The 17,660-nt window shown below is 50.9% G+C and overlaps 1 protein-coding gene across 1 annotated transcript; it reads left to right on the top strand.

Moving 5' to 3' along the window:
• The first annotated feature begins 838 nt into the window (after positions 1 to 838).
• Positions 839 to 16,049, top strand: TTC14 (tetratricopeptide repeat domain 14). Its single transcript, XM_078607210.1, has 13 exons — positions 839 to 980; positions 3,256 to 3,388; positions 4,287 to 4,417; positions 4,940 to 5,139; positions 6,220 to 6,307; positions 7,084 to 7,213; positions 7,779 to 7,934; positions 8,463 to 8,534; positions 8,716 to 8,835; positions 8,957 to 9,079; positions 9,356 to 9,473; positions 13,075 to 13,187; positions 13,855 to 16,049. The coding sequence occupies exons 2-13, from the start codon at positions 3,270 to 3,272 to the stop codon at positions 15,626 to 15,628; spliced, it is 3,144 nt and encodes a 1,047-aa protein (XP_078463336.1). The 5' UTR covers positions 839 to 980; positions 3,256 to 3,269; the 3' UTR covers positions 15,629 to 16,049.
• The last annotated feature ends 1,611 nt before the right edge of the window (positions 16,050 to 17,660 follow it).

Below are 17,660 nucleotides of genomic sequence, written 5' to 3'. Positions count from 1 at the left end.
ACGTGGGTTGACAGCACTGCGTTATATGCACCTTGCCCTGGAAGCGGTGTAGCCAGCGATTCATAAATTGCGTCCCCCCCCACCATCCCCCCCACCGTCCCCCCCACCATCCCCCCCCCTCACCGTCCCCCACCACCCCCCCTCACCACCACGTGAATGGGAAGCCGTGGGCTGCACCGTCGCTGGAAGTAACCCCCCCCCCACCACCCCCCACCACCACTCCCCCCACCACCACCCTCCCACCACCACTCCCCCCACCACCACCCCCCCACCACCACCACTCCCCCACCCACCACTACCCCACCCACCACCACCCCCCAACACACCCCCCCCCACCCTTCACCACCACCCCCCACCACCACCCCCCACCACCCCCCCCCCACCCTTCACCACCACCCCCCACCACCACCCCCCACCACCACCCCCCACCCGCACCGCCCACCACCCCCCACCACCACCCCCCACCACCCCCAACACACCCCCCACCACCACCCCCCACCCGCACCGCCCACCACCCCCCACCACCACCCCCCCACCACCCCCAACACACCCCCCACCACCCCGCACCACCCCGCACCACCACCCCCCACCACCCCCCACCCCACCACCACCCCCACCACCACCTCCATCCACCACACCCCCCACCCCACCACCACCCCCCCACCACCACCCCCCACCACCACCCCCCACCACCATCCCCCTCACTCACCCCACCCCCCACACTCCCCATCCACCCCCCCACACCACCCCCACCCCACCCACCCCCACCACCCCCACCACGTGAATGGGAAGTCGAGGGCTGCACCGGTCGCGGGGCACGCCGGGATTCCGGGTCGACAGAGAAGGCTCCGCTGGGCCACGTTGCGCTCAAATCACCGATGGCATCATTCGTAGTCGCACGGTTTGTCTGAAGCAACAACGAAAGGTTGCCGCCTTGATAACTCCACTCAAGTCGCATCATTACCAATCGCGCGCTTGAGGTAAAACGTCTTTAATATGTATTATAAATTGCGGTGTTTGTTTATTTGCCAGACTTAAGTCTGGACTCCGTGTTAAGGCCCTCCCGTGTTAGAATTACAACAGCCCCCCCAAGTGGGGGTTTACAACAGCAAAGCCATTGAAATGTTTAATTTGTAAATGTATACACTACAGCGGCGTGTTGTGTGACTGTGGAGTTGGTGACACGTCTTGAGGGGGGGCACTGCACCGCAGTCGTGGTGTCTCTAACATGGCGGGAGATGGTTTCGTGATAATTAGAGGCCCTGGACATCGAAACTTGAGGAAATTAACCTCGATAACTCCTTAGTTTAGTGCCGATAAACACGAGTTTTATTCCAGGCCACGGCTTGCAACAGTGGTGAATGATAATATCTGACGTTCTGAACCGGGGCCTTTGCTAAGCCCCACTCCCACAACGCGCCATTGACCAGCGTGGTGAAGTATGGTTAAACACCCCCCCCCCCACGTGTGTGTATGTTACCGTATGTACGTGGGGGGAGCGGTGGTGCAACGCTACGAACACGGCCACCAACACCGCCAAGCGTGACGATTATTGTCTGAACACGGTCGTGAGGTCTTCCCCTAGGTCGACTCGGCCTCAAATGGGTGCCTGGTTGCGGTGTGTTAGCATCGCCACTGGGGAGACAAAGGCGGCCGGGTGTGGGGGTGACCCCTTTGTGTGACTTTCCAGCCTAAATAGGTGCTACTCGCTAACAGCACTTGCCCCAGCAGCCTGTTAAGGCTATACGAGAGAGGGGGTCTTTGTTTTACTAGATGTTGAACTTCTTTCGCACCGTACGTGGCCAACCGCTTTAATCGGACAGCAAACTAAACGCAAAAGCAGTTCTAAAGAAATGTTTTTTTAGCAGACTTGGGGGAGGCCTTCATCCAGCAGTGGATTAACTTATCAGTCTCCCAGACACATTAAAATCAGCCGCAAGTCTGACCTTAATTGCATCTTTAATTGAAGCACACCTGCACTACATTAAACAGTGGATGTGTTTGCCTAGGTGTGATATTCACTTACAATACAGGGTTTTTTGGGGGGTTAGATCGTGTAAATTACGACACGTATACAAACGTTTTGTACTTGCAAAAACGTTTGTATACGCGCCATCGTTTACTGTGCACGTGTCAATTCACACCCCTTTGGACACCCGCGCAAACGAGATGTTCCATCGGAAGGGATTTATTTAGGCGAAATACGTGAAGACAATAATGTTCACGTTCGTTTTTACACTGAACAGCACGTGTTTCCCATCTCTTCCTGCAGCGTGGAAGCCACCCCCCCCCCCCCCTTCGTGTGCCCGTGCCGGCCTTCGTAGGTGCTCAGTTTAGCACGTAGGCTTTCGCGACCAATATTCATAGTAACGTTTTTGGGTTACATCGCGTTATTTATAAATGTGTCGTAACCCTCCACCACCCGACACGGCCAATCAGCAAAAAAGTGTCACGTTGACAAAAGACAAATAGTTCACTGCTTTAGCCCCCCGGTGTGTTTAAGCGTGAAACCACAACATTTACAATTTTTGAGTACGACGTTTCGCTGGTAATTGTATCCAGCATCATCGGGCAATTCGCCCGATGATGCTGGATGCAATTCGCCCGATGGTGCTGGATGCAGTTCCCAGCGAAACGTCGTACTCAAAAATTGTAAATGTAGTTTAACTCTTCAACACACCGGTGGGCTAAAGTAGTGAACTATTTGTCTTTTGTCAACGTGACACTTTTTTGCTGATTGGTCGTGTTGTGTGGTGGAGGGTTACGACACATTTATAAATAACGCGATCTAACCCAAAAACTTTATTATGAACTTCGTAGGTGCTACTCACGAACAGCACTTGCCCTCAATCGTCTGTTAAGGGGGCATCCATTTAGTAGGTACGCAAAAATCTGTCAAAACCTGACCCCCTCCCTGTACGCACACGTACTTTTTACACCCCCCCCCCCCCCCCGAATCCTATAGAACGGCCGATATTTAATACACGTAGAAACGATCAAGGATGAATAATATTAACGTGTTTAAGCAAACAGTCCACCGCCGGACTATCTAACTCATTTGAAGGCCAATGTAGACAAATTATTATCGAGGCTTCACCCCCCCCCCCCCCCGTTTCCTATTCGTACATTGTCAGTAGACCCCTTATACGCAGGCGAATGCATTTGGGTTAACCCCCCCGCCCCCCTCCATGCGTACGTACTAAATAGATGTCCCCTAAAGCTACACGGATGTGGTCTTTGTCTTCCTTGGGTCAGCCGTGGTAGTCATCATGGACCAGGCGCAGCTGCAGCGCTGCGTGGAGCACCACGGTCCCACGCTGCTCGCGATGCTCCAGGCGGAGCAGGATGAGAACCTGGACGTCGCTGCGATCACTGCCCCCGAGGCCCGGTGAGCTTCCACGTGCCTGTCTGCCCCGTGTATCGATAGTTTGACATTTTAATGTGCAATTTTATTCAGGGGATTTGTGGTCTGGGACTGTTGTTGTTTTGCTGCCTTGCCCAAGCCTGCGTTTAGTGTCGATAAATCGGAAGTAATTAATGTACTTACGCAAGTAATTTATTTTCCGTGACTTGCTTACCTTTTCTATAATTTACACGCTCCTATCGTTTTTTAATAGGTTTTGTAATTTGCTGACCCGACCCCTACTGGGCATCTGTGAATAAGAGCTTCATACCTCATCAGATTCCTTCTCTAGTCTAAATAAACATTTTGATTCTGAATGACTACCTACCAACTCAGTCACTCACCCACTCGCCCTACTTCCCGTTTGACTGTCCACTCCACCGTTTGCCTGTTTAAATGCCCCCCACACCCATTCACCCACCTCTCTTGTTGGGTTGCCTGTCCCTGCCTACACACCCAACCACTTACCTGTTTGTCTATCTACTCACCATTCCAGCTACCTGCCTGCCTGTTTACCTGTATATCCAGCCGGAAATCTCCTACGCTACCATCCATCTGCCTGTCGACCCACTTACCCGTCCATCCACTCACCTACTCAACCGCTCACCTTCCCAACAACACACCAACTCACCCGCCCACTACACACCCACCCGCTCGCCCACTACACACCCATCCATTAACCTGTCTGCCCACGTACCTGCCCACCCACTCCCTTGTCACTCGCCCACTGGGGAGCCAAAGTCAGCCAGGCGTGGATGATGCTGCCCACACCATCCCCTTGTGTGCCATGCCAACCTTTGTAGTTGCTCGCTAACAGCAACAGTCTTTGCTTGCTAGATGGGGGATCTTTGTCTTATCTTGTGTGTTTGTACTTGTCCATCAGACTGAGTTCCCCTCCGGACTCCCTGAGCCTCCGCATTCAGCACTTCATAGCTAAGAAAGCCGACCTGCTCTTCGCCAAAGGGTGGAAGTCCCGCGAAGGGAGCGGTCTTACGCGCCAGGATGAGAGGAGAGGTGCGACCAGGCTGTCATCCGTCTGTGCACTAATTGAGCGAATCATCCTCAACACAGCAGGACCACAGCCGTTTCACTTTGAACCATTCTCAACACAACACGAACTATAGTCGTACTGTGCATGCACATGTCGTCGTATCATTACCAAGGGCAAATCAGTTTCCAGTATAGGCAATGGCATTTCAACAGGGTAATGGGACCCTGGGTTTTTAACAAAAATTTAATTTTGCCTGATGTCAGGCATTTTGCTCCAAGTGCTGGGAGCATGCGTTTTTCGCATTGCACTGCGGGTTGTTTGGCATGATGTGCAACATTAAGCTCCACAACCTTCCAGCTAGTGGAGGGAAGTGTTGGACATGTTGAACGACACGTGGTACAACCCAAAACAATATTGAGAGTTAATGTGAATAGATTCATACACGCACAACTGCAAAAACCTACAGAGTTAGTATTGATTTATTTTTATCGACGTGTCACGGCACATGTCTAATCTTCGACCGACTTGCACATTTTCGTGTGCAGAGTATGTGGCGGTGCCGCCGCCGCTGGAGCAGCTGATGTGCGTGCGGAGCGGGGTGGCGCGCGCCCAGTTCTTCTCCGACGTGGAGCCGCAGGACCTGCTCATCGGCCGCGTCACCGCCGTCAAAGAGTTTGGCTTTTTCGTGAACCTTGTGTGCTTCGACTGCGGAAAGACACGTGACATCGAGCAACTCAACATCACGGTGACTGCCCTCACTGGCTGCCCCCTCCATGCTCAGAGCTATCCACAGGCTGCCCTCACTACTGCTGCCATCGTAGCTGCCCTGCCCTTATCGGATCTGGATCGCACGTACGCGAGCGATGGTTTTAACTGTTTCCCATTCCGATGCTATACGCGTACGTCATGAGTTTTCATCTAAAATAACTTAATCAGTACCGAGGCTCCCCCCCCCCCCCACCCATGTGGGAGGGTGTTTGGCACAGTTTGGCACTGGCTATCAAAGCGTGCGATTGCGTCGCTGCAGTTTTCTGCGGTGAGTAAAATGTCTTTAAAAGCAACGGCGCTATGCCTCTCCGAATAAAATTAACGCTAATCGTTTGCACGTTCCGAAATTCAGTGGTGAACGGGACCCACCCTGTAACTTGCACATGTGTCGGAATGGGAAAGGGTTAAATTCCAGCCATAGGTTGATAAAAAAAATATTAGAAAAATTGTCTGTGTGCTGAGGATTCTGGGATTTCGTGGCAGGACAGGGTAAGATGATGGGATATTGTAAGAGCAAACCTTGGGAGGTGAAGTGTCAACCATATGATGGTTGCATTATCTAGCAGAAGAAATTAAGTTACGGAGATGTATAGTGGCATCGGCTGTAATGACTTCCTCTACTTAATACACAATCATTTGCTTGATGCACAGTCAAATACATTCCAAAAGAAGGAACAATTTGTTCCAAAAGAATGGGTCGTGTCACATTTGTTTTATTAAACAAATGTGTTCCTGAAATACTGCATTCGTTTTTTTTGAAGGGGTATGGTGTACTTGTGTATACAATTTCTTCACAGAATCCTGTTATTTCCATAAATACCATATTTAGCCCATGGTACAGCTTGTAAATGTTATTTATATTTTTTTGTTTAAATAAAAAATAAGTGCAAATAACATTAATGAAACAAAAATTCACATGTCAATTTTCAAACGCGCAATTCAATACTACGGTACCCACTGATCAGTACTTCATCGGTAATAAATTAAGGTGCTGAATGGAGGTGATTAATGTTCAATATTTTGACGATTTTGTGATAAATTGTTGATTCTCTCCCAGGCTCTGTGTCCGGCGAGGGAGATCCCGACACAGGGCCGCTACCACCAGGACCCGTTTGCGTACTACCACCCCGGGGACCTTATTAGAGGTACCAGCACACACAACTCACGCAGGGTGCTTGGCTTTCGATTTAAAGCTTTCGTGACTGCAGGGATTCACCTTCTTCGTTCTTTCGGTAAAGTCACGTAGAAGGAAAAAAAAAAATAATAAAATAATTCTCACGACGTTTCGGCCACAACGCAAGCAGCCGTCCTCAGGTGAAGAACAGGTCTGTCGGAATGACAGTGTCTGAATGAACCAACATGAACCAACATTCAGACGCTGTCTTTCCGACAGACCTGTTCTTCACCTGAGGACGGCTGCGTTGTGGCCGAAACGTCGTGAGAATTATTTTAATATGTTTTATTATTTTATTATTTTCCTTCTACGTGACTTTACCGAAAGAACCAAGAAGGTGTTTGGCTTGTGTACAATACTGATAATAATAATGTACAGGCCTTTGTCAGGCCTCCGCACGACAGTTCAGTCTGGGGTTTTATTTGATCATGCTTCAACACGCTGATCAGTGGGGGTTGGTGAAGGAGTGGTGGCAGTAGCTGCTTGGGACTAGATTGCATATAACTGGCCACTCATGTTAGTTGTGGAAATGTTCTCCCTCTAACATCCAATTGGAGCAGCTAATATGTTTGCAATGACAGATACTTGCAAATATAGTTAGTGGGCCATTTTCAATTGGAAGGCCTCATGTGGACACGGGGCGTATGAAATGGAAGTCGTGGTTTGGATCTGGCCCACGGGCTGTAGGTTTCCCTGCTTCTGTGTTGTGAAAGGCTGCACGGGAATCTTTGTGTTCGTTTTTTGCAGCGGTGATGAAGGACGTGGACGAGGAGCAGGAGAGACTGACCATCTCCGTGCAGACGTCCGCCCTGCCCGAACATGTGGCCCACGTCAAACTGGGCGTCATCAACGCCGAGCAGATGCCCCCGCACTACAGGTAATCATCGTAGTGGTCTAGCTGCTGAGCTTGCAGGCCATGTAACTGTACTGGGGCCCACGGGTCGGAGGGGCTCAGGCACTGCTACGAAGAGCAGGGGAAATTGGACAGAGAGTTACATTTAATTCTGTATCACATGAACACGTTTTCAAATCCCTGTCCTAACACTGGACTCCATAGACTAACATGGATTGGCTCCCGCTGTACGTATGTATGTTGAACTTGTTTTGCACTATACGTAGCCAACCGTGCTAATCGGAGGTGCGGGGGAAGAACAAAAAACTAAACGGAAAAAGCAGTTCTGAAGAAATTCTTTTCAATCTAGATTTGAAAGTGCATAGCTCCAGTGCCTTCCTAATATCGGAAGGAAGAGCGTTCCAGACGGCCGCAGAAGCGCATCTGAAAGCGCGCGATGCAGTGACCGTCTTTTGTTCGATGGTTAGACAAAAGCCACCTTGCACCACGCATTCTGAGGTAGCTGGAGGTGAATCGGCTTCACCGTGCCTTTGTGTGCCTGTGTTGTACCTGCTCACACGCATGTGTGACGTGCACGCTGGCGCCACAGGTGCGTGCTGGCGGTGTCTGGGGACGACACGCTGACGTACGAAGACGCGCTGCGCAACTCGGTGGCCTTCTCCAACCCGGCGTGCGTGGAGTTCCTCATGTCGCGCCTGGGCGTCAGCGAGAGCCACCCGCCCTCGCTACTGCGTGGGCTGCAGAGGTGAGCGAGGCTGTGTGTCTCGGGACGGCCAGTGCAGGGGTGGGGGGAACACTCGGCCCACGACTTAATCTCGCGTGGCCCGCAGCCACATGAGGACTACCACTTTAAAACGGCACGCAAAGTATGTTTATGCGTCGCCTAAAGCATCTCGGTCACACTTATCAACTATTAGAGGGGGATTTTTTTCGACTTCGCAACACGGCGTTAAAAATATTAACGGGGGCAGTCACTTCTGTTGCTCTTTAAATGCACGATATTTTTCAAATTAATAATTGGATAACACTGGGGTGTATGTTAGTATCTGGCCTGCCAAAGGTATTATTTGAATGTGCTATTTGACCTTGGGTAAGGAAAAGGTATCCCACTCCTAACCTAACCTCTCCAACACAGCTATCTATGGGTGCAGCTTCTTGAGATGCGGTTGTATTTAGATGCCTTTACAGTCACATTGTACAACCTGTCGCCACACCCACCATCGCCGTCGTGTAATTAACTGTGACGCGATTCTTCCTTTGCTTCGTTGTGCAGCTCCGACTTCTCGGCGGAGGATTTTGCGCCGGTGCTGAGACAGAAGCAGTCGACTGCATGGGCTCTGAAGTGGTGAGTTTGAGTGTAAAGGCCGTCAAGCTTTGACACGATATCAAAACGCTTCAATTTGAAATCGCTGTTGTGCCTCCAACTCGGCTCATCGTGCTGTCGGCCAGTGGTCATCCTCTGAATAGATAGGTCTCTGTCATGGGACGCGCGCATGTTTGTGCTTGTGTATACTGCCCGTTCCCAGTGTGAAGAGCGGCGTTGATCACTTCAAGTCGGGGCAGCCGGTGGAAGCGATGAACGCGTACAACCGCGCTCTCGAGATGGACCCCACCAACGTGGAGGCCCTGGTGGCGCGCGGCGCGCTGTGAGTGAACCCCCGCCCTCTGCACCCGACGTGGACACCCTGTGATGACTCTGAGCCGCGCCGTAAACCTGGGAGCGCCTCTATTCCCCACATGCTTACCCCCCCCGACACCTCTCTGCAGGTTCGCCAGCAAGGGCAGCCTGACCAAGGCCATGGAGGACCTGGAGGCGGCGCTGGAGGCCTCTCCGATGCACCGAAACGCGCGCAAGTACCTGGGACAGACGCTGTGGCAGCGCGGGCAGCAGTGAGTACAGGGGAACGCGAGTCTGTGTGTTCTTGTGTGTGTGTGAATGTGTGAGAGCATGTGTGTTCTTGTGTGTGTGTGTGAATGTGTGAGAGCATGTGTGTTTTTTTTTGAGTAGCGGGAGTGCAGTGGTTAGTGCACTGCGTTACGAACCCCCGACAGTAGCACTAACGCGTCGGTGCTTCGGGGTCTGTTACCCCGAGTGTCTCTGTGCGCACTGCTGCCTGTCTGTGTTGTACACCCTCCCTGTGTCTCACCCGTTCCTCGCCCCCTTAGGGTGTTTGCCGAGGGACAGCTGCTGAGCGCCGAGTCGCTGTACCAGCGCGCGCTGGAGCTGGTGCCGGAGCTGGGCCCGGCTCACGACGGCCTCAAGGCCGTGAGAGCCAAGCTGCAGGTGAATGCGGTGCATATGTTGGGGCGACAGAGGAAAGTTCACGTTTAACCCCCGCGATGATGTTGGAAGCGAAGATTTATGTTTTTAATTGCAGAACGGCATCAACTCCTCGATTAGAGTCTGTTCTTAAGCCCACGATAGAGGTGCAAAATTTCGCACGGGATATTCGATTTATTTACGGGGTTTTTTTGCATGTGGTGAGCTGCTGTTGCCTGTGACTGAACTCCAGATCAAAATACTGACAAGTTGTTTTGTGCTGCTCGTGTATGTGTCTTTGTACGTGTGTGTGTGTCTGCGTGCGCGCGTGTGTACGTGTGGCCGTGTGCACCTGTGGGGTTCGCCCACCACGGGGCACCCTGAATCGATGGCGATGGTGACGTCATCCTGTCTCCTCCTTCACCACCACCATCACCGCACTCGAACCTCCTACCTGGCCGGTGACCCTGGTAACGCTTGTAATGCACGATTCACTACACCTCACTCTCTTCCACGGAGTAATGCCTGGTGCGTTACATTTCCATTTGTGTGTGCTGTGTCGTCTACAATATTTACTGTGATGGCCTTATTTATATAATTGCGTGCGTTAAAATTTGCACAATTTTATTTATCGTGTACCGTCCTGTATTGTACTTTATTTATTTACTTATTTATGGGTTTTGGTTTTCCCCCCATAAAATTTAAACTGAAATCCGATCGAATACAATCGCGTTCTCGTGTATATCTCTAAACCGCGGAATAAATTACTCCCAAAAACGTGTTACGCCCGTGTTAATGTGTGACCTGCGCTGCCGATGCGTGCCAAAAATGTTGTTACTGGGCGTCTTATGTCCTTGTTTGGGATTTAAATGTGTGTGGGTGTTGCGTGTGTGTCAATGTGCGTTTGTTGCTTCTGTTGTCTGCTTGGGTTGTGTGTGAGGATGTGTGTTTTATTGCCTGTGTATGTGTTGGCGTGTTTGGGGTTGTCGGAGTGTATGTTGTCATATATCGCAATACACTTTGGTGTGTGTGGGTGCTTGTGTTTTTTTGTGGATGTATTTGTGTGTTGTCGTGCATTTTGTCATATCCATCTGTGTGTGTGTGTTTGTTTGCCCATGTCGTTGAGATGTGTGCGAGGGTGTGTGTTTTGTGGTGGGTGTGCGTGGATGTTTGAGGTTGCTTATTGTGTGTTGTGTATATTGTACGTTCGTGTTGCTGTGTCTGTTAATTTACGTGTTGCATTGCTTTGTGTGAGGTTGTGTGCTGTGCATATGGTTGTGTGGCTGAGTGGCGGTGTGCATTGTTTATATCGAATGGGGTGTGTGGGGTTGAGTGTATTGTGTGTGTGTTTGCCTGTTGCCATTGGTATTGGTGTGTTATGGGTTACGTGTGACATTGGTATGTGTATGTGCGTGTTGGTATCTAATGGGTTTGTATGATTGATTCTGATTTTGGTGTTGGCATATGCATTTCCTGTGTATTGGGTTATGTGGGAATGTGGTTGTATGTCTTGTTGGTGTGTGATTGTGGATCGTGTACTGTGCACGTTTTGTGTGTGTTGGGTTATGTTATTGTTTATAATAATGGGTTATGTTTGAATGGTGATGTGTCGTGTGTGTCTGTCTATATTGGCGTGTGTTTTTGGATATTGGTCTGTGACTTGGTATTTTTGGGTTAAACCTCTTCCCTATTCTACTGCTACACCTAACACCATTAAACTTTCTACCAATTTTAATCGAATATTTTAAAACTATAAATCACATTTACAACTCTACCTTCTCTTACCATATATACATGTTACTGTGCTAAATTATTTTACTAATTTAAACATTAAATAATCTAACAAATAAAACAAAATAACTGTTAAAACCTTCATCACCCCTGTAACATTTTCTCAATTTGTATTTTCACACTTTGTAAAACTTTCTCGTTAATTGGCCATCATGTTGATATACTTCGTTTTACCATTACGTTACCATTTGCATGCAACTAAATGTTCTCATTCAATGTTGTTGTGTTACTTGCCGAATGAAAATCGGACTTTTTTTTTCTGCCATTTTAAAACAATTGTGACATTTTATTTTTGGTACAACCAATTCTTAAAACCATTCCTAATTTTGTGCACTAACGTCACTTTAACCCATGTTTTTTAACCACAACTCACCAATCTAAAACCTTGCATCCGAATGTTTTGATTCCAACGCGGTCACTTTCACTGTCACTCGCACATTGAAATGTACATGTGACGTGTTTCCACATTTCATTACGAATCGTATTTTTGTTAATCGTCAACATTACCAACATCGAAATTGGGAATTACGTTTTTTTTGCATTTCAAATTACGCTAATTTATGTCGCCCAAACGGTTGTAAATCCTGATCTGATGTGACGATGGAAACCTCGCCCCTGTTTGCAAATATTTAACAATCGTACAATCGCCGTTAACATGTTCTCGCTCTCAACACGCGCACATTTTCTCCATGTGTCATAATTTGGTGCAATTTTTGGTTTATATTTTATCGTGCAAAACAAACCTTTAATTACCCGTTGAAACTGTTTGCAATTTTTATTAATTTATTTTCTCACTTTGTAAAACGTTTTGTAAAATGACATTGAGAATTGTTTGTGAATTTTACCCGACTCTGCGGGGACGGGAATTGGAACGCGCCGCCAACCATCGGTGGCTTACGGCGTGCACGAGTTGCGTTCACCTGGGCTCGCTCGACTCCTAACTACCGCCCTCACCCCCCCCTCCCCTCACGAGCACGATCGGGGTAACGATCGCACTCGTGTTCCCGATGCACACGCTCGCTTTGTTCTGTGTTCACAAAACAAAAATCCCCTTCGCCAAAACCAAACAACCCGAAACGAAAACTCATTAAACCAAAACCCAAATTCGTTAAATGGAAACCAAAACCCCACTGAAACGAAACCCAATGACGCACTGCTGCCCCGGAGCTGCTCGATTGTTTTCTCATCATCATCATCGGACAAACACTGCGTCTGTCTCATCGGCACGAGCGCTCCACGCTGCACGCAACTCACTCTTGGTCTGCGACTTCGCGTTCTCGCTGCGTTGACGTAAAATTCATTTGCTTCTGGCAAAATGCGCACACTGCCCGCAAATTGCGCACGTGCGCTAAACGTGTGCCCAATGTACTGCTTTGCCAATACGATGGCAATGCAACATGACGTGTGTCACGTTAAACACCGGCTTAATTGACTCCGTCAACGCGGTCGTAAAATTCGAATCTCCCTGCCCTAAATATGTGACGCTGCGTGTACATGTATGGTACACATTGTGTGGTTATACATTTACACGCGTATATTTGCGCGCGTGCGTCGTACGCCCCGGCCGTTCCCTTTGGACCCAACATTTACCGTCGTGCAAATTCTCCCGGTTGTGGCGGCTGGGGTGGGCGGGGCACCAACCCGTTGACGCACGCGCAAACCATTTCCGCCGCTTGCTCCCGTTCGGGGTGCCGCGATCGTTTTCCCGACCGCTTGGTCCACTCGTCCACGGCTCGTCCACGGCTCGTCCACCCTCCTTGCTGCCGCCCGGCTGGAATTGCCACCCATGGACCCGGCACCGTCCGTCTCGGCTCGCGCTCTGGCGGGCGTGGAGGAGCGGGAGGCGGAGGTGAAACTGGAGGAGAAGAAGCGTCAACAGAAGGAGGACGTCGCCCGGGAAGCGACGAGTGCGGACAAGCTGCGGCAGCTGCTCCATGACGAGAAGAGGTGAGACGCCCATCGATTATCCGCTGTTGGATGAAAGTCTCTCCCCATCTTTCACGGTCTGTTGTGTAACTATCCCTCAGTCTGGCCACCTGCACAGGAACTGATCTTGTTGCTTCGTCTCCGTGGTGGACATCAACTCGGGCATATTTTATCTTTTGGCTGCCACTGTTAATAGTCAGGACCATTGGCCATCATCCCTTTTTAGCAACGTGTCCTGACCAAGCCCACTTTTACTAACAGTCAACATGATGTCTTGATTTTCATGACTCAATGTATGAGAAATGCTCTTCAAAGTTGTTCTTTCGTGATAGTCGTGGCGAGCGCTGCTCCTTTCTCCTTCGCAACTTTTTTGGAAGTAAGTGGCGATTAGTGATGATGCCACTGATCATGACAATGTTGCTGCTGATGGTACTCTTGTTTTCGCTCATACTTATTGATATAAATGGTGCTTATGATACTGCTACTGATGAGGCTGATAATGACGACACCGATTAATCATTTTGAAGCCCAGCTGTTTTAGTCAAAGCGCAAGTCCGTCCGTTGCGTGTGCGCTACCGAATGCGACACTGGCACACTGCTTTGTTGAATTAAAGTGATGAGCTAATGCCGTGGCTTTCATTGCTCTTATCGATGACTCGCTGAACCAAACGACCAATCCTTGTTGCAGAACGCAGAAGAAGCGCAGGCGATCGCCCTCGGAGTCTTCATCCGTCATCACGGTCTCCTCCACCGACTCTTCCGAGTCTTCGCACTCCTCCTCTGGTGGCGGCGGAGGCGGCTCTCGAAAGCACAAGCGCAGCGGGAAGAAGCGTGCCAAGAAGAAGCCGTCCAAGTCGAAGGCGAGGGGCAAAGGCAAAGGGAAGAAGAAGAAGAAGACGAGTGGGCACAGAAAGAAACGGAAGTCTTCCTCGTCCAAACCCAAGCACAAGCGGAGGCACAGCGAGAGCAGCGGCGAGCGCCGGTCACACGCCAAGCGCCACCGGCCGAGCTCCAGCAGCCGACGGAGAACCGAGTCTGAGTCACAAAGAAGCCGCAAGGAGTCCGTGACGGAGAGATCTGGGGGGCGAGCGCCGCGATCCATCTCTCACCACTCGTCCTCTTCTTCCTCCTCCACCTCCTCGCGGTCACGAACACGATCGGGCTCTGAGCGAAGCACCAATGGGAGACCTTCGTACGCGAAAAACAACGCGGGGAAGAAGCGGCCTTCCTTGGGCAGTGGCAGCTGCAGAAGTGTCTCCCCGGGTCCGGACAGACGCTGCTCCCCGGTCGAACAAGGGTCGGTGAGGAGAGGGGACGACTCGTACGATCGCAGTTACGCCCGGAGCACGATGGGAGAAGGCCGCTCGCCCTCGCAGGGGAGGTCTGGCCGTAACAAGTCCCCGTGCGCAGAACGGAAAGAGCAGCCTGCGGGCCCGGACACGGTGGGGGCGGGGGGTTCACGCTCGCCGCGCCGCCCCCGCGAGTGGTACCGCCACGACTACCACGGTGCTGGTGACGCCTGCTCCCCGCCACCCTGCACGTCTGGATCGTTCCTGCGTGACGGAAGGGCGGGCAGAGCGCCCAGCGTGGTGGTCGTGTCGGACTCCAGCGATAATTCACCGAGCGCCTCGCGGGGCCCCGGCCCGCGACGGGAGCAGCCAGGCCATGTCCGCGGCGGTAGTCGTCGTGGTTGTGGCGTCGGTGGCCACGCATCCACCGATCGGTCGGGCCTGGGGCAGCTGAGCGTCTCGTATGACTCTCAGCAGGAGGAGGAGGTGGAGTATGCGGAGGAGGACCTGTGGCGTCGTCACGATGCTTCAGGCCCCAGAGCGTCGCGCAATGAGGACGGGAAAACTCAGCGGAGGCACGAGTCCGAGCGCTTGGCAGGGAGCGGGAGGAGGCAGGGCCACAGTGTCGAGCCCAGAGGAGGCTGCTGTGCCGGTGGCGGCGACGCTCGTGATTACTGGGAGCGCGGGCAGAACAGGAGCTTTGAGGGCCCTGAGAGACCAAGCCACAGGTCCTCATCGAGCCTGGCGTCCGACGTGGTGGAGGCGACAGCTTTCGGAGCAGAGCAGGGTGCACCCCGAACGGGAGAGCGAATGGGCAACTGGAAGGGGGAGGAAAGCAGGAGGCAGCGGACGGTTTCGGTCAGTGGAGGAAGAGGCGATAGTGGTGGAGGAGGAGATGGAGGAGCAGGAGGTGGTAGGGAGGTAGGCGGAGGAAGGTTGCGGTCAATATCAGGCGGAGACAGAGGAGGAGGAGGGGGGGATCGTGGAGAAGATGGCGGTGGTGTTGAAGGTTCAGCCACGTGGGAGCAGCAGGGAGGGGAGAGCAGTGGTGAGGGGAGATCTGGGAAGTTGCTCAACTCGCAGCCAGACAGGGATCTCCCACAGCAGCTGCAGGATATCCTGGGCAAGATCGAGAGGTTCAAGCGCGACAAGAACAAGGAGACTACCGCGTGATTATTTTGTCCCTGTACTACCATGGGGGATTTGGGGGTTAGACACAAGCCTAGAAAAACAAACCAGGTGCTGGTTTGTTTTATCAGTATATGTACAGCCTCTTTGTCAATCAACTTCTCCCCACACCGCCTGGGTATTGGAGGTTATTTGATCATAGCTTTGCCATGGTGGGCAGTCCAGGTTGGGGCATATACAGGGAGCACAGAAGTAGAGCACGGCAAATGTTTGTTGCTGCAGTGCCCTCTGCTGCCTACGATGTAGCCCTGCAGCCTTTAACACCTTTTGTGCGTAATGGTCACCTAACCAAGCACTATATCTAGGCTCGTGCTTGCTTCCTCTTCCGAGTTTGAAGACATTCCGAGTGATTAAGTCACAGGTAACCTACGGGACCTCTTTTTTTCTTGACAGTTTCAAAATGATGAAAAAATAATCGGCTTTCTGACATTGGTAATCGTTACAGCTGTAAAATGTCCCTCTACGTGCACCGGGCTCCATAGGCTTCACGTGGAAACCGCTCCTCGCTGAGAATCGCATGGTGCGACGTAGACGTAGAGCGTGATGCCACTGGAGGGCGCTGTAAACATCGAAAGTTGTGTAGCTGTGACTTAAAAATTATTATTTTCCCTCATTATTGAATGTTGAAACTCGTGTAGGGCGGCCCGTGATACACAGCCCCGGCATGTTTCCACAAACTATGGAGCCCACTCGGTTTTTTTTAAGGTTGCGTCTTTAAGTAAGTGCATGATTCTCTCCTGACGGGACATGAGAAACATTTACAAATGAAAGGATGACGTTGGCATTTCAGAGAATGAAGATTTATGCCACTCCTGCGATAGGTTGAAGAAAATGTCTCTGCGTTGCTGGAGGCGATGGGTTTTTTTTTGTTCAAAGTTCGTCGTTGGTTTTGGAGACTGTTCGAGCCCACAGGGACATTTTGACACTCACGGTTCGGCCGCCTAAAGGGGCAGCGTCGCCTCCGCAAGGTGGAATGCTCTCGCGTCAGCACCACAAGGGAAGCCGACAGACAAGAGGCCATGGACAGTCAACGCTAAACAGAGTGTTTTGAATAAGGATTTGTTTATCAGTTGTCGTGGGATGCTGTTAAGTTCAAGAAAATGATTTAAACAATTTGCCAAATATCCGGTAACGTGGAAAGCATTTTTGTGTTATTACTACCGCGTAGATTTGTATTGGTTGTGCTGTACAACTCTTTGTGTTTTCGGGTTGTACCGCATGTTGTTTGTCATGATGTCCAACGTTTTGCTCCAGAAGCTCCCAGCACGTGGAGCGCAGTTTCGGACATTCTGCCGAATGACACGCAGTACAAAACCGAAAATGCATCCGAGAGATATTTCTGTGCGTTTTTTGTTGTTTTGTTTAACCACGAGCTTAGTCATTTTCATCACCATAAATTGTCTTAATGATGTTCTCTTTTCATGACATGGAAAGCCTGTCTCTTTGCTGAAATAACATGAGGCTGAATTCATCTCTAATGGTGGCCTTGAGGGGTGGAAACTCAATATTTCTACCACGTGGGCCGGAGGACGGACACTCTTGAGCTCACACAAATTGATACTCATCTTGTCGATCCTGGAGGAATAGTATGTTGACCCCTCTCCCCCCTCCCCACCGTACAGTCATCCAATTGCGAGTTGCGTGTTCATCGGAGTGTCCACCAGATGTATGGGAAGCTGAATAATCTCCAGGTAGAGCATGTCTGGGACTCATTGAAGGGCTTCAGGCTCCTCGAGATTGCCCTAGGGGCTCGTTGGTGCTGCCCTCTCTGCCCCGGCTGTCCCTGGGGCTCTTATTGGTGCTGGGCCCCCGATTGCTTTATCAAAGGCTGTGCCACGGTGTACCTATCTCCCCTCCCCCAATGTACCCCTTGATCTAACCACTCTTTCCCTCACCCCCTTCCTATTTATTTTTTTTAGGAAAGCACCTCCAGATACTTATTCCATTTAGATGCTATATACATTATAATTGTTGCTGGAATTATCTACGTTGGGAAAGGGAACATTTACGATCTAAA

This window comes from Lampetra planeri, chromosome 27 (genome assembly GCF_965212315.1).
Source record: "Lampetra planeri chromosome 27, kcLamPlan1.2.h2, whole genome shotgun sequence".
NCBI lineage: Eukaryota > Metazoa > Chordata > Hyperoartia > Petromyzontiformes > Petromyzontidae > Lampetra > Lampetra planeri.
This window is presented reverse-complemented; position numbering and strand designations above follow the sequence as displayed.

Excerpts from the sequence above, each read along its gene's own strand:
- TTC14 (XM_078607210.1), top strand. The coding sequence starts at position 3,270 with ATGGACCAGGCGCAGCTGCAGCGCTGCGTGGAGCACCACGGTCCCACG. Across the intron at positions 5,140-6,219 it reads TCGAGCAACTCAACATCACG|GCTCTGTGTCCGGCGAGGGA; the intron begins GTGACTGCCCTC and ends ATTCTCTCCCAG. Across the intron at positions 7,214-7,778 it reads CAGATGCCCCCGCACTACAG|GTGCGTGCTGGCGGTGTCTG; the intron begins GTAATCATCGTA and ends CTGGCGCCACAG.